This window comes from Peromyscus maniculatus, chromosome 14 (assembly GCF_049852395.1).
Source record: "Peromyscus maniculatus bairdii isolate BWxNUB_F1_BW_parent chromosome 14, HU_Pman_BW_mat_3.1, whole genome shotgun sequence".
Taxonomy (NCBI): Eukaryota; Metazoa; Chordata; class Mammalia; order Rodentia; family Cricetidae; genus Peromyscus; species Peromyscus maniculatus.
In genome coordinates, this window is record NC_134865.1 from 77,408,002 (window position 1) to 77,423,873 (window position 15,872).

Genomic DNA, 15,872 nt, shown 5'->3' on the forward strand with positions numbered 1-15,872 from the left:
TTCCCAGCACCCACATGGCAGCTCACAACTGTCTGTAACTCCAGTTCCAGAGGATCAACATCTTCACACCAATGCACATAAAGTAAATTTTTTTTAAAAAATGGGCCCGGCAATGGTGACGCACGCCTTTAATCCCAGCACTCGAGAGGCAGAGACAGGCAGATCTCTGTGAGTTCGAGGCCAGCCTGGTCTAGAGTGAGTTCCAGGAAAGACGCAAAGCTACACAGGGAAACCCTGTATTGGGGAGGGGGGGGACAAAAACAAAAAACAAAAAAAAATGGCAAGATGGTTCTGGGGGTAAAGTCACTTACCACCAAGTCCGACAACCTAAGTTCAATCCGTGGGCCCCACATTTATGGAAGGAGAGAACCAACTCCACCAAGTTGTCCTCTGACAATTCCACACAATGTGCTGTGGCATGTTCACACCCACATACAATAAGTAAATGTAATTTTTAAAACAGGACATAGGGGAAATGAGTCAACAAAGGATAAGCTGCAAAGACTGATTTCCCTCTAATGAAAAGTTGGCCAAGCTCAAAGAGTGCTAAATTATGCTGTGTCCTTTTGATGGGAAAAATATGCAATATTTAAAACTGAGGAAGAGGCCGGGCGATGGTGGCGCTCGCCTTTAATCCCAGCACTTGGGAGGCAGACCCAGGCGGATTTCTGTGAGTTGGAGGCCAGCCTGGGCTACCAAGTGAGTTCCAGGAAAGGCACAAAGCTACACAGAGAAACCCTGTCTCGAAAAAAAAAAAAACTGAAGAATGACATTGGGGGGAGGGGCAGGATCATGCTACATAAAATCACAGGCTATAAAATGTACTACTATATTAGATATATATGCACAAAATAAACATTAAAATATTAATCACTAGGTAGTAAGATAGGCAATCCTCATGCTATACTCTCACATATTCAGTATTTCCTTCGATGCAAGTGGGGGATTCAGGCCTGGAGTTGGAGCTCAGGTGGAGCTCATACTTAGCAAGCACGAGATCCCTGCATTGAAACTTAGCATACAGAAAAGGGATGAGTAATGGATGTGGGGTGTCCAGTAGCTGCAAAGGTTGCACTGATCTGTCTGCTCCTAGTGTGTGCATGAAGAGAGCACAGACCTCATCTCCCATAAGGACACACCCACCTGCCTCTGGCCCTGTGCTTCCCACACACTCGGCAAGTCAGCTGCTGGCACTGTGCCCACCGTCAGTGGGTAGGCTAGGGCATCGTGCTCCCTCCAGTCTTCAGGAGCAAAACCTGTTGCTTCATTCACATTAGGGGAACAGAAGAGAAAACACAGGCATTTGGAAATGGGCCACACTAACTTCAGAACTTTCCCTTCAAGCTTCCTTATTTAGGTGTGGCGTTGCTGAGGCTTGCACAGATGAGGAACTTGCTTAGCCACCCACCCATGACCGATGGCATTGGGGCAGAACCCCAAGTCTTCCGGCACTTTCCAGCACATAATAAAAGGAAAAGACTGAAGGAATGATACAATAATTGTGATAATAAAATCAATAGGCTCGGGAGCTGGAGATATGGCTTATTGGTCAAGAGCGTGGCTGCTCTTGCAGAGGACCTGAGTGTGATTCCTAACACCCACACTGTGGCTCACAACCATCTGTTACTCCAGTTCCAAGGGATCTAAAGTTCTTTTCTGGCCTCTCATAGCACCAGGCACACATGCATGTGGTGCAGACACATTCATGCAGGCAAACACTCATAAAATCAAATATTGTTTAAATTTCTATATATGCATTCATATTTATATATAACAAGTTAATATTTAAAGCTATTTCAATACACTCAGACTAACATAACAGGCAGCTTATGGTCATAGCCCACCACAACCTTTGAAAATCAGTAAGGAAACACATTATTGTTTATTACATTAACCTATTTGTGGGGAGGACAGGGGACAGCTTGCTGGAGCCCATTCTCATTGGACAGAGGGATGGAACTCACATTTGATGGTAGGCTCTATAACCTCTGAGCAATCTCACCTGCCACAATGGTTTTGTTCGTTTGTTTTTGGTTTATTTCAGCAACTGCCGGAGTAATCTCATTTGGAAAGAAGGCCTAGAGCCTAAACTTCCTTATTTTAAATCTTGTGATTGTGTGTGAATTCCTGGGCACAAAGTAGTGGCACCTCCACCAAATCCTCAGGAAAAAAAAATCTGAAAATACTTTAGGAAACACAATCTGAGAAGAAGGAACCTCGGTTGAGAAGATGCCTCCATAAAAATAGCCTGCAGGCAAGTCTGGGGGGGGCATTTTCTTCATTGATAGGGGAGGACCCAGATCACTGTGGGCAGTGCCACCCCCAGGTCCCTGATCCTGAGTTATGGCTTTTGATGTTATCTGGTGTAATCACAGCAACAGAAAGCAAATTAGAATCCCAGCACTTAGGAGGCAGAGCCAGGAGGATCTCTGTGAGTTCAAGGCCAGCCTGGGCTACAGAGCGAGATCCAAGACAGGCACCAAAAAAAAAAAAAAGAAAGAAAGAAAGAAAGAAAAAAAGAAGAGAAAGAAAGAAAGCAAATTAGGACAGTTGAACCCAGCGCATGGGCAACTGGCTGCACAGTGTGTGGTGGTGGGCTCTCACGCTGTGGTTCCACGTGTCCTTAACGCCGAAACCCGAGACAAATGCTTTTTTTTTACAGTAGAGAAGTTGTGACCTCGTCCTACAGGAAATGTGCAACCGCATAAACACAGCAGCGCCCGGTGCGTGAACCTGGGAAAAGCGCTCTCCAGGGACCGCAGCCCCGCCCTTTCAGACACGCCCCGTCCAGACTTTGAGCCACGCCCCCAACGGACACGCCCCGCCCAAAAGCGAACCACGTACCATCCAGAGCCTGAGCCACGCCCCCAGGGAGCCTGACCGCCTAGCCTTCCCGCTGCCCGCCTCTCCTCCTTAGCAACCGACAGGACGCTTTCATCTTAGCAACTACTCCAGCTGCCACCATGGCTGAAGAGGAGGTCCCTGTGGTGGCTGAGAGAGTTCTAAAGATCCTGAGGGTGTTCATAAACCAGCTGGACACCTACAGCAGCGGAAACATAGGAAAGGTGAGCGGCGGCCGGAGTCAGACTCAGTGGTCAATGTGCGTCCTTGGTCCATCCCCACAGCAAAGGTCTGCACTACAGGCTGTTAGGAGCCTGGGAGGGGGGGGGGGGATTCCAATCTTGGCACGTCACTGTGTCCAGGACCTGCCCCTAACCGGGCTTGACCCATGCTCCTTCCTGGAAACCCAGGTGTTTGGAGACTGCAAGTCAGACTTAGGTTCCTACTTTTTTAATGTGGGGAAACCGAAGCTCAAGAGAGAAAAGGGTTTGCAAAGATCATATAAGAAATAATGGGGGGGCTGGAGAGATGGCTCAGAGGTTAAGAACACTGGCTGTTCTTCCAAAGGTCCTGAGTTCAATCCCCAGCACCCACATGGTGGCTCACAACCATCTGCAATGAGATCTAGCTCCCTCTTCTGGCCTGCAGGGATACATGCAGACTGAACACTATACATAATAAATATATAAATCTTAAAAAAAAAAAAAAGAAAGAGAGAGAGAGAGAGAGAGAGAGAGAGAGAGAGAGAAAGAAAGAAAGAAAGAAAGGGCAGGACGTGAAGACAAATTGTAAGTCTAGCCATTACATCACCCGTGAAGCATTCATCTACCCCCTTTTTTTTAAACCATCTATTTTGTGCTAGGCACAGTTTTTGACCAGGTCCCATTAAGCTTCCTCCCCGCCCCCAGGAGGGCTGGGGAGACAGCCCAGTGGGAGATGGTACTCGAGGCTCAAGCATGGAGCCTTGAAGTCTGACCTCCATCATCCATGTAAAAGCTGAGCAAGTAGTAACACTGGGAAGCAGTCAGGGAGATCCTGGGAGCTTGCTGGTCAGCCATTCTAGCTGAGATAACAAGGGTCTCGAAAATTAAGTGGAGATATAAAGAGAAAGACACCTTTCTACCTCTAGCCTAGAGAGAGAGAGAGAGAGAGAGAGAGAGAGAAGCTAAGAGCTGTCTTCTTAAATTGTTCATTTGTCACAAGAGTCACTGGGCAGTGGTGGTGCATGCCTTTAATCCCAGCACTCAAGAGGCAGAACAAGGAGGATCTCTGTGAGTTCGAGGCCAGCCTGGTCTACAAAGCGAGTTTCAGAAAAGGCGCAAAGCTACACAGAGAAACTCTGTCTCGAAAAAAGAAAAAAAAAGTCATGTTTTAGAGGCTGGAGAGATAACTCAGGGATAAGAGCACAGGCTGCTTTTCTGGATGGCCTAGGTTCGATTTCCAGCACTCATTTCATTTAGTTTCCAGCAGATCACCTCTATCTGTAACTCCAGTCCAAGATGATCGAACACGCTCTTCTGGCCTCTGTGGGCACTGCATGCACATGGTGCACATACTTGCACACAGGCAAACACTCATATGCACAAAAATAAAATAAGTAAATCTTGGCACGTGCTATTAGAACTCAGGTTTCCTGCCTCCCAAGATTGTTAAAAAGAGAGTCTGTGGAAATAAAAACCCTAGTGAATCCTTAAGACACATCATCAGATGACCCGTTGTGAAATTCAATTCTGGTATGGATTATGGAGGGGTCGTGGCCTCCCTGAATGGCCACACAAGTATAGCACTGGCATAGACAGAAGAGCATGTAAGTGGACAGCTAATGCTGGGAAGCTCTCACCAGAGCAAGCAATGTGTTGTGTGTAAGTGCACAGTAGAGACGGCTGTGAGGATGCCAGGAAAGCAGTTCTCTTCAAAATTGAATGTGTGTTTTAGGAAGTGTTTTTCTTTTATTCTCTTTTTTCTTTGGCTCTCTTACGATCTTAGCTGGCCTGTTTTCATAGTGGTTAGTGGTTTGTTTGTTTTTAATTGACACTGGAATGAGATAGAGGTTTTACATTACAGATTGCATCTTTAAAAATAAACAGATAAATCTTAGCCAACATCATTATTCTACTTTATTGTTCAGTAAGAGTGGCCACTGGCCCCATGTGGTCACCTCAGCATGGGTAGTCCCCAAGGAGAAGAGCTGTAAGCTTAAATGCATATTGAATCCCAAAGACCAGCATTTGACAAAGAGAAGACACCTCTGCAACTCCAGCATTCAGAAGCTGAGGCTAGTCTGGGCTACATAGTGAGACATTGTCAATGAAAAAAGTGGGGAGTAAAATATCTCATCAATTTTTATAGAGGCTGAGAATGTAACAGGGCACCAGGCCTTAGTAGGCCCTGAGACCTTAGCACAGCTGACTCCATGATCGAAGAACCATTCAGGCTGTAAAACTCAGCACATAGACAGCACCACCTACCAAAAGTAAAACAAAGGCCTAATCCACTAAAATCCATATAGTTCTGGGAGCATCTCAAAATGTACTAACCTTGCTGTTTAGCTTTTGTAGTTGGGCTTCTGGCTAACTGTTGTTAACTGAAGAATGTCAACCCAGAACATGGTTTTTGTGCTTAAAAGCTCCCCCTGAAAAAGGCTCAGTGCTACACTGGGATCCTGAGCACCCCGTGTTGTTGACAGCTGGCTAATAAAGACTTCGATTGGTTCAAACCCATGTTTGAGCAGTCTTCTCTGGTGAATACCCCACAACAGAAAACATCTCCGTGGTGGAGCATTTGCCTAGCATCTATGAAGCCCTGTGTTTAAAATACATCACAAGCCAGGCAGTGGTGATGCACGCCTTTAATCCCAGTACTGGTGAGGCAGAGGCAGGTGGGTCTCTGAGTTCAAGGCCAGCCTGGTCTACAGAGTGAGTTCCGGGACAGCCAGAGCTTCACAGGGAAAACTTGTCTCGAAAAACCAAAAACAAATAAATAAGATACCCCACAACCGTAATAATTTATATTGATTGTATATTAAACTGATAAGCAGTGCTTTGGGTTTATTAGATTAAGTAAAACATTTAGGGCTAAAGGATGTGGTAGTGATCTCGGTCAGCATGTGCAAGGACCTGCTTTTGGTCCTCAGTACTAAAATAGTGTTTTAAATTGAATTTCACCTGTTTTTGTTTGCTTGTTTGTTTTTTAGACGTAACCATTGGATAGTTTTAGGCTAGGGATGTAGCTGAGCCAGCAGGGCTTGCCTTGCAGGCACAAAGCAAGCATGGTGGTCTGTGACTGTGACTGCATTCAGGAGGTGGAGGCAGGAGCTTAGAGGTTGAGGTCATTTTTGGCTACATAGCAAGTTTGAGGCCATCCTAAAATGCATGAAATTCTGCTTCAAAGAGAGAAAGACAGGGGCTGGAGAGATGGCTCTGAGGTTAAGAGCGCTGGCTGCTCTTCCAGAGGTCCTGAGTTCAATTCCCAGCAACCACATGGTGGCTCACAACCATCTGTAATGAGATCTGGCGCCCTCTTCTGGCCTGCAGACATACATGCAGACAGAACACTGTATACATAATAAATAAATAAAAAAAAAAGAAAAGACAAAGAGAGGTGGAGAATAGGGAGGGAGGGAGGGAGGGAGGGAGGGAGGGAGGGAGAGAAACGGGTAAAAGATAGGCAAACTGATTTTTGTTTGTTTGGTTTTTGAGACAGGGTTTTTCTGCATAGCCCTTGCTTTCCTGGAACTGGCTTGGTAGACCAGAACTGGCTTTGTAAACTCAGGGATCCACCTGCCTCCAGAGTGCTGGGATTAAAGGCCTGTGCCACCACACCCCACTGGCAAACTGATTTTAAATGACCTCAGGGGCTCACCTTGCAGATCTGTGTTCCCATTGAACGGGACAAACATTTTCACCAGAGCCCAGCTCCACCTCGAGCTAAAGCAAGCCGTCGCTGAAGCTCTCTGCAACTGTGTCACCGTCTATTCAGTGTCCTCTCGTACGTGGCCACTTCCCTGTGTTGTGAGCATCATCATATCAGCCTTGTTGTGACCATGAGGTACAGGGCTTTTGCCCAGTCTGTGGGGTACCCAGTAAAGGCAAGAGTCTAGAATCATCACTCACTGGCTTTCCTTGCTCAGAACTCCGCTCAGCACCCAGGACATTTCTGTTCTCTTGCAGTTCCTAGCCAACTGTGTGGCTGGGGCCTCCCTGGAAGAGATTGCAGAAGAGGAGGAGGAGGAAGATGAAACAAAGTCGGCAGCCCCGGAAGCGTCCACTGCAAAGGTGAAGGAGGGCACGTTCCAGATCGTAGGCACCTTGGCCAAGCCAGAAAGCGTCAGGCCGGACTTCGCAGTGGAGACATACTCAGTAAGCCCCCGGGGCTCTCTGTGGGACCTGATGAGGGCAGAATCCCGTTGGTGCCGCCCCCCTCTGCCATCTCAGCCCTTCTGTTCTGCAGGCAGGCTTACGAAGACAGGACACGGGAAATACCTTTTCAGTTTTTTAAAATCTTTGTTTCACCTGTGTTCGTGACTGCAGGCGTGTGCATGGCACAGTGCACACGCAGAAATCGGAGGAGTGAATGTTTGTCTTGCATTTTGAGACAGGGTCACTTGGTTGGATGTTGCTGCCTACACCAGGCTAGCTGGCCCATGGGCGTTCAGATCCTTCTATCTCTGCCTCCCGTCTCTTCAGACTTCTGCATGTGTCTCTCTACTGCATTCAGGTTAACATGGGTGCCAGGGATCCGAACTAAGGTCCTCATGATTGTGCAGCAATTACTGAGCCATCTCCCTAGCCCAGGACACGTCTTCCTTCTGTGACAGGAAATACCACAATTTAAAGGCTCCACTTTAAATCTGGGGCCATAGCAAAGAATTTAAATGAGATATTCTTGGAAGAGATGTGTCTAGTCCTGACTTCCAAACTCATAAAAACCTTCTCTCTATGGAGCATCCATCAGTGATAAGACCACATGAATGTACTTTACAGGAAAGAGGAATAGTGTGGGGTAATGAGTTCCTGGGGACGCACATGCCTTCTATCTGCCTATTGAGCATCTGTGCCACCTTCACCTGACAAATTAGACCCTGTGCTCCCTGGGAGACATTTCTGCACCTCTAGAAGAGGTGCCCTCTCTCCCAGGCTAACCTCTCCATCCACCTGGCCCTCTGCTCTCTAAACTCACCATAGAGCTCTGTGCACCTCATCACCTGCTCTTACCTTAAGATGTAACTCATTACCGATGTTAATGACAACGTGTGAGAAAAGCATTATTGGGCCCTGTGTTGCTGCAGCTGTCCGTCCTGGCTCGTACTTGTACTCCAGCACTTGGGAGGTAAAGACAGAAGAATCACAAGTTCAGGGCCATTCAGTACAAATGAGGGCCAGTGTTCAGATATGTGAGCCTATGGAGCCATCCCAAATTTCAAAACCGTAACAGAGACCCTGTCTTCAGATAACGTGGCAGACTGAAGTACTAGAAAATAGGATGTCAATACATCTGTGGTGGTTTGAATAAGAATGGCCCCCATAGGTCATATATTTGAATGGGTGGTTCCCAGTTGGTGGAAGTGTTTGGGAAGGATTAGGAGGTGTGTGCTGTGGATGATTGATTGATAAATAAATAATACTGATTGGCCAGCAGCCAGACAGAAAGTATAGGCAGGACAAAGAGAGAGGAGAGGTCTGGAAAATAAAAGGCTGAGGCAGAGAGACGCTGCCAGCCACCGCCATGACAAGTGAGATGTAAGGTACCGGTAAGCCACGAGCCATGTGGCAATTTATAGAATAATAGATATGGGTTAATTTAAGATATAAAAACAGGGGTTGGGGATTTAGCTCAGTGGTGGAGTGCTTGCCTAGCAAGCACAAGGCCCTGGGTTCTGTCCTCAGCTCCAGAAAAAAAAAAAAAGATATAAAGACAGCTATCTCCCAGCACTCAGGAGGCAGAGCCAGGAGGATCTCTGTGAGTTCAAGGCTAGCCAGGACTACAGAGTGAGTTCCAGGAAAGGCGCAAAACTACACAGAGAAACCCTGTCTCGAAAAACAAAAAACAAAACAAAACAAAATCCATCTAGCTAATAGCCTGAGCCATTAGGCCAAACAGTTTAAATAATATAAGCATCTGTGTGTTTATTTTATAAGTGGGCTGTGGGACTGCGGAGACTTGGCGGGACCTGGAGAGAAGCTCTCCAGCTATAGGTGTGGCCTTGTTAGAGGAGGTGTATTGCTAGGAGTGAGATTGGAGGCTTCCAAAGCCTATCCCAGAGGGCTGGGGATTTAGCTCAGTGGTAGAGCACTTGCCTAGCAAGCGCAAGGCCCTGGGTTCGGTCCTCAGCTCTGGGGGGTGGGGGAGCCTATACCAGGTCCAGTCTCTTTCTCTCTGCCTCCTGCTTGTGGATCAGATGTAGGCTCTCAGCTATTGCTCCAGCACCATGGGTGCCTGCCTGTTGCCATACTCCCCACCCTGATGGATAAGGACTCCAGTCCTCTGAAACTGTAAACAAGCCTCCAATTAAATGCTTTCTTGTATGAATTGTCTTGGCCATGGTATCTCTTCACAGTGCTAGAACACTGACAAAGACAATATCCTTTCTGGGAGAGTCAACAATTCAACCTATGATATTGGCCTCTTAAAGGGTCTTTTTCTGGGCTGACTGTGCAAGCAGAGAGCACACAGTAGGATTATGCAGTGAGAACATCATGACAGAGATGGGAGCCATCCGTCTACGAAGCTACACATTAGCGGCCATTGCCATCACTCGCTGGGAGCTGAAGGAGGGGAAAAGTGGATTCTCCCCTCCACCTGTCGGGAACCAACTTGCTTGGGACACCTTGGCCTTGGAATTGAGCCTCTAGAGCAGTGGTTCTCAGCCTTCCTGATGTGGCGATCCTTTAATACAGTTCCTCATGTTGTAGTGACCCCCAACCATAAAATGATTTTCGTTGCTACTTCATTACTGCAATTTTGCTACTGTTAGGAATCATAATGTAAGTATCTGTGTTTTCTGATGATCGTAGGCAACCCCTGTGAAAGGGCCATTTGACCCCCAGAGGAGTCTCGACTCACAGGTTGAGAACCACTGCTCCAGATGGTATTTGTGCTAGATGGTTTTTGTCAACTTGACACAAGCTAAAGTCATCTGAGAGGAGGGAACCTTAATTAAGAAAATGTCCCCAGTGGCTGGAGAGATGGCTCAGCGGTTAAGGACACTGGCTGCTCTTCCAGAGGTCCCGAGTTCAATTCCCATCAACCACATGGTGGCTCACAACCATCTGAAATGAGATCTGGTGCCTTCTTCTGGCCTGCAGATAAACATGCAGACAGAACACTGTATACATAATAAATAAATAAATATAAATAAATAAATAAATAAATAAATAAATAAATAAATAAATATTTTTTAAAAAAGAAAAAGAAAATGTCCCCATAAGATCATGCTGTACACATACCTGTAGGGCATTTTCTTAATTAGTGATTGATGGGGGAGGGCCCAGACCATTGTGGGTGGTACCATCCCTAGGCTGGTAGTGCTGGGTTCTGTAAGAAAGCAGGCTGAGCAAGCCATGGAGAACAAGCCAGTAAGCAGCACCCCTCCATGGCCTCTGCATCAGCTCCTGCCTCCAGGTTCCTGCCCTCCTTGAGTTCCTGTCCTCCCTGCTTTTGATAATGACCTGTTATATGGAACTGTGAGTGAAAGAAACCCTTTCCTCCCCGAGTGGCTTTAGTCATGGTGTTTCATCACAGCAGTGGTAACCCTAAGACAGTAGTGGTGCATTTCGGAGTCTTGCGCTTTGTTCTAGTCGCCCAAGCAAATTAGAGTAAATGAATGCAAAAGGACCTGAAAGGGGCTGGAGTATAGTCACACGCATGCCTTGTGGAAACTGGAAGACAGCGTTGGCATCTTCCTCCTCTGAGACAGCCTCTCATTGGCCGGTTGCTCACCCCATAGGCTAGACTGGGTGGTGAGGGAGCCCCAAGAATCCTCCCACCTCCACCTCCCCAGCTTTACAAGTGGGAGCCGTCATAGCCAGCACTGCACTTGATGTAAGTTCTGAGGGCTGAACTCAGGTCCTCACACTTGCGAGGCAGCTGCTTTACCCACTGAGCCGTCTCGGCTTTACCCACATTTTGCAGTTTTTAAAACCACCCGTTCCAGGCTGTTTTCAATGATTTCTTTGTTGCCTGTGAATTACATGCAAAAGAGAGCCGAGATTTCATTTTACTAGAAATGCTTATGCAAACGCTCTCTATGGGGCTCTCCTGGGGTGGGGGTGGGGTGGGCAGATCTAATTCTGCCTGTCCATCTAGATGTCCAGGTTCCCTTGTCGACCGGTTGACGCAAAGCGACTGTTGCTTTTCTTTTCAGGGTATCTCCCGAGAAGACCTCCTCACGCGGCTGCTGGAGTGTGACGTCGTCATCTATAACATCACTGAAAATGTGCAGCAAGTGGAGGAAGCCGTATGGGCAGTCAGCGGTCAGTGAGCTAGAACGAGCTGCTATTGATGGAAAACGCCCTAGTCCCGCCTCCTAGTTAACCCTTTATAATCGTAAGGGGGCGCTGTTTATGCGAAGCTACTCTGAGAGGCACGGAAGAACTAGTCTGAGAAGTACCTGAAGTCTGAAGGTTGTTCGAGTGAATTCACCCGTGGGTGGAAACCCAGGAGTCTGGTAGTGTTTTATTGCGGGTCTTACGGGGCAGCTTGGTGTCTTAGTTTCTTTGCTGCTGCTATGATTTAAAAAAACAAAACAAAACAAAACAAAACACCCTGGCCAAAGCAGCTTAAAGGAGAAAGGTTGTTTTTCTTTTCTTTTCTTTTTTTTTTTTTTTTTTTTTTTTTTTTTTGGTTTTTCGAGACAGGGTTTCTCTGTGCAGCTTTGTGCCTTTCCTGGAACTCGCTTTGTAGCCCAGGCTGGCCTCGAACTCACAGAGATCCACCTGCCTCTGCCTCCCGAGTGCTGGGATTAAAGGCATGCGCCACCACCACCTGGCAAGAAAGGGTTTATTCTGGCTTAGTTCAAGGTACAGTTAGTTGGTCGCGGTGGGGCAGTCAAGGTGGCAGATGCTTGAGAGCTGAGCCACCTCTCCAGTCCTTCCGGCCTCCTCCCACTGCATGGGAATGGCACTCATGCATCCATGCAGGCAAAACACTTGCACACATCAAATAAAAATAAGTGATTTTTTCAAAGAAAGGACTAACAGTGGGCCGCATGAGTGAATGTACTCAAGGACCCTAATTATTGTTGGGGGCTTTTCCTTTATGGGGTTCAAGGGAAGGAGGAGTTTGTTGCTAAGGAACATAATGAGGTTGGTTCTTATTTTGATTGACAGGTTTAAGTTCTGTAACTGCCCGTGCATGCCCCTTCCCATGATGCACTTGATTTTGATCATATGCATGCCCAATTGTGCATAGGCATGACTGTGAAGAGGGAAAAGGTCACTCTCAGGACACAGTTTGCCTCATTGCACTCACACCCAAAAGCAGTTCATGAGCTGGTGAGATGGCCCAGCCGGTAAAGGCACTTGCCCCCGGCCTGACAACTAGAAGTCCTGCCCCAGGGCCCATGCGATAGAAGCAGAAAACCGACTCTCACGGATTCTCCTCTGTCCTCTACACGGGTGCTGTGGCAAATTTTTATATATATTTATAATTATATATAATATATATAATTTTTATAATTATATATATAATATATATAATTTTTATTTTTTTTAAAGTTTCAGCCTAGATCTGCCCATTTTTTTTTGGTTTCAGGATATGGTCTGGGACATGTTTAAAGAGAAACGAGGCCTCATCTGAGGGTCACTAAGGGGAGTAGCTTGTGCCCATTGTTTAAAGCATGTACACACGCAGCCCAGTGCAGGCAGGAGTTCTAAGATGCCACCAGGTTGCTAGATGCGTTGTCTGGGTGAGTGTGGGTAGGACGTGCAGGTTAGGGGCTCAGGCTACTGCATGCATTTTTGGAAGACAGTGTGTATTGTCCAAGCCTAGAGGTGCCCTCGGGCACTCAGCTGTTTCCTGTGCTCACATGCATCATCCGGATGGCCCTTGGCTGCAGATTTTAGACAGTAAACATAGACTCTTTTAGCTGTGGCAGATAGCATCAGCCCATCAGAGGATGGCCCCATGACACCCACCCCCACCCCCCCACCCCCCGCCCCAGGAAAAGTACGTGTTTCTCAAACCTGGGCATTACACTGGTTCTCCAGGGATTTAAGTGTAGAGCACATCTTGCCTCTTTCTCATTTCTTTAAGAAAACTTTGCTTCTCTACTTGGAGGAAATGGTTTAACTAAATTCTATAGTTTGTGAAGTTGAGTGTTTCTGTGCAAGAAAATGTAGTCAGAACCATTCTGTCTACAGTGGCCCTGTGGCGGGTGAGCCTAGAGAGAACAGTCAGGGACTTTGTCGGTTTACCCCGTACACATTTTCCAATTTTGTTTTGTCTTAAAATGAATGTGTATTCTTTGAAAAAAAGATTTAGTGTGCACGGCGTGTGTGTGTGTGTGTGTGTGTGTGTGTGTGTGTGTGTACCCACAGAGACCAGAAGAAGGCATCATTTCTCCTGGAACTGGAATTACAGGAAGCTGAGAGCCACTGATATGGGCGCAATGGGAACTGAACTTAGGTCTTCTCCAAGAATAGCATATGTTCTTAGCCAACCACTGAGCCCATAAATATATATTCTTAACACCAGATGTAGTACTTAGGATGCTCAGGTAGGAGGATTGATGCAGTCGGATTTTTCTTTGGGCCACCAGCTCACAAATACCAACATGAAGACTTATATTAATTCTGAAGGTTCTGCCTTAGCTTAGGCTTGTCTCACCAGCTCTTATAACTTAATTTAACCTGTGTCTATTGATCTACATTTTGCCATATGGCTTTTTACCTTTCTTTCATTCTGAATGTCTGACTCCCTCCTTGTCTGGTAGGCATCTCTTGGCGTAATTCTCATGCCTAGGTTCCTCTTCTTCCGTCTCCCTGGGAATCCTGCCTGCCCTCCATGCCCAGCTATTGGCCATGCAGCTCTTTATTACAGCAATCACAGCAATACATCTTCGCACAGTGTACTAATATTCCACAACAGATTGAGAGTCTGAAAGCAAGCTGCCTACACACACACACACACACACACACACACACACACACACACACACACAGTCAAAACTAGCAAAAAAGAAAGGAAGGTAGGACAAGGCTGGAAAAGAAAGAAAGACAGACTGCAGGGCTGGAGATGTTACTCAAATGAGTGCTTGCCTAACAGAGGTTCGATCCCCAGCAGTGCATAAACTGTGGGGGGGTGGGCCACAACAGCTTGACCACACAACGGCTGTGACAGGCTTAGAGGCCCAGACACAGCTTCTGTGACAGACTGTCAGGCAGCACCTGGATCCAGGAAAAGCCGTGAGCTAACACAGCCCAGAGATCCACCCAGGGATGGGCCAGCATCTAAGGGGAAGTACCAGTCATCCCAAAATGCTCCAACCCTTCCATAAGAGAAGATCACCAGATGTCCCTGAGCCTAGCACACACCTATTTCCCCTTTACAGAGATGCCTACACAAATGTCAGTCAATCAGGGTCCTGAACCCTAGAAATCCCCTCACCCCAACCTCTGCTATGATTAAAAACCCTACCCTGCCTGGGCTCGGAGCTCCGTGCTCTCATGGCTCCGTCGGACAGAGAATCCAAACTCCAAGCTTGAAATAAAGGCTCTCCGCTTTTACATACTGGATTCGGTCTCCGTGGTGGTCTTTTGGGGGTCCCTCCAATCTGGGCATAACAAAACCAGGTGTGATGGTGCACACCCATAGCCCTAGCACTTTGGAGGTAAAGACAGAATCAGAAGTTCAAGGTCATCCTTTGCTACATAGCTAGTTGGAAACCAGACTAGAGGACAGGGAAAAGAAGAGAAAAAAAGGAGGGAGAGAGAGAGATCCTCCACAACAGGCACTACTTTTTACTGACACTTTATTATTTTGAAATGGTTTAGAATTCTTCTACCTCACCTTTCGTGGATATTGTGAAAGGAATGAACTCCTAGCAGCGAGGGGGAAATATTAGCCTACAAGGAGTGCTTCTGTCAGGGAAACAGGCAGACCGTGTCCAACCTATTCTAAGTGACACACATTTTTGAAAAGATGACCCAATTAGAGCACTAGAAATGTGACACATATTCACAAACCGGGCCAAAGCGGAGCACAGCGGAGAGGAAAAGTTGAAAGAGCAAAATTAACCGGGAGAGACAATGCCCTTAGCAGACTTTTAAAGTAACGTTTGAAGCTGGGATTAGCAGGGAAGCATAGCAAGGTGTCCTCAGGCTGAGTTCCGTCATCCTTTCCCATTTTAGGGTGAGTCCCTGCATTTTCCCAGCGAGGACACCAGCGCCTCAGTGTGCTCTTGTGTAAGGAGTCACCTAACAGGGCTGAAATGTGCCTGATGCTCCTAGGACCCTCTGTCCTCACACTGGACCTCAGCAAAAAATCATTAAACCGCAAGACTCTTTCAGGGCAACCCGAAGCCCCGACTCTGGGAGGCTCGGCATGGCCTGTGACAAAACCCTCTGTTAGTGAGATACTCACTGCCGCTTGTGCATGTCTGTTTACACACTCATCACACTTTGTTCATGAACTGCATGTCCATCTTACCTATGTTCTCTACCACAGGCCTCGGGCCCCCAAGGCAGAGCCCCCCCTCCCAACCCCAGATGGCTGCAGTGTGAAGGGGAGGTACATCCTAAATGACCTCCACACCTGAAGCCTAAACTAGGAAGAAAGGCCTCCTGTGAAACCCCAAGAAGGCCTTTACCCTCCGATGGCAGCCTTTTGCTCATTTTGGGCAGCTAACAACCACCTATAAATCCAGCTCCATGGGGGATTTGATGCCTTTGAGGTCTGCAGTCACAGGGATGTACCCACACCCAAGACACACATATTAAAAATAGAATTAAAATGTTTAAAACAAAGCAAGCAGGGTAATGGTGGCACACGCCTTTAATCCCAGCACTCGGGAGGCAGAGCCAGGCAGATCTCTA

The 15,872-nt window shown here is 47.1% G+C and overlaps 1 protein-coding gene across 1 annotated transcript in view; it reads left to right on the forward strand.

Annotated features, from left to right (window-relative positions):
- The first annotated feature begins 2,665 nt into the window (after positions 1-2,665).
- Ak7 (adenylate kinase 7) overlaps positions 2,666-15,872 on the forward strand; it is a 77,502-nt gene continuing 64,295 nt past the window's right edge. Inside the window, exons 1-3 of the mRNA XM_006971706.4 lie at positions 2,666-3,065; positions 7,011-7,199; positions 11,204-11,312. Coding sequence (XP_006971768.1) covers positions 2,964-3,065; positions 7,011-7,199; positions 11,204-11,312 — 400 coding nt within the window. The 5' untranslated portion in view covers positions 2,666-2,963. The remainder of the gene's footprint in view (positions 3,066-7,010; positions 7,200-11,203; positions 11,313-15,872) is intronic.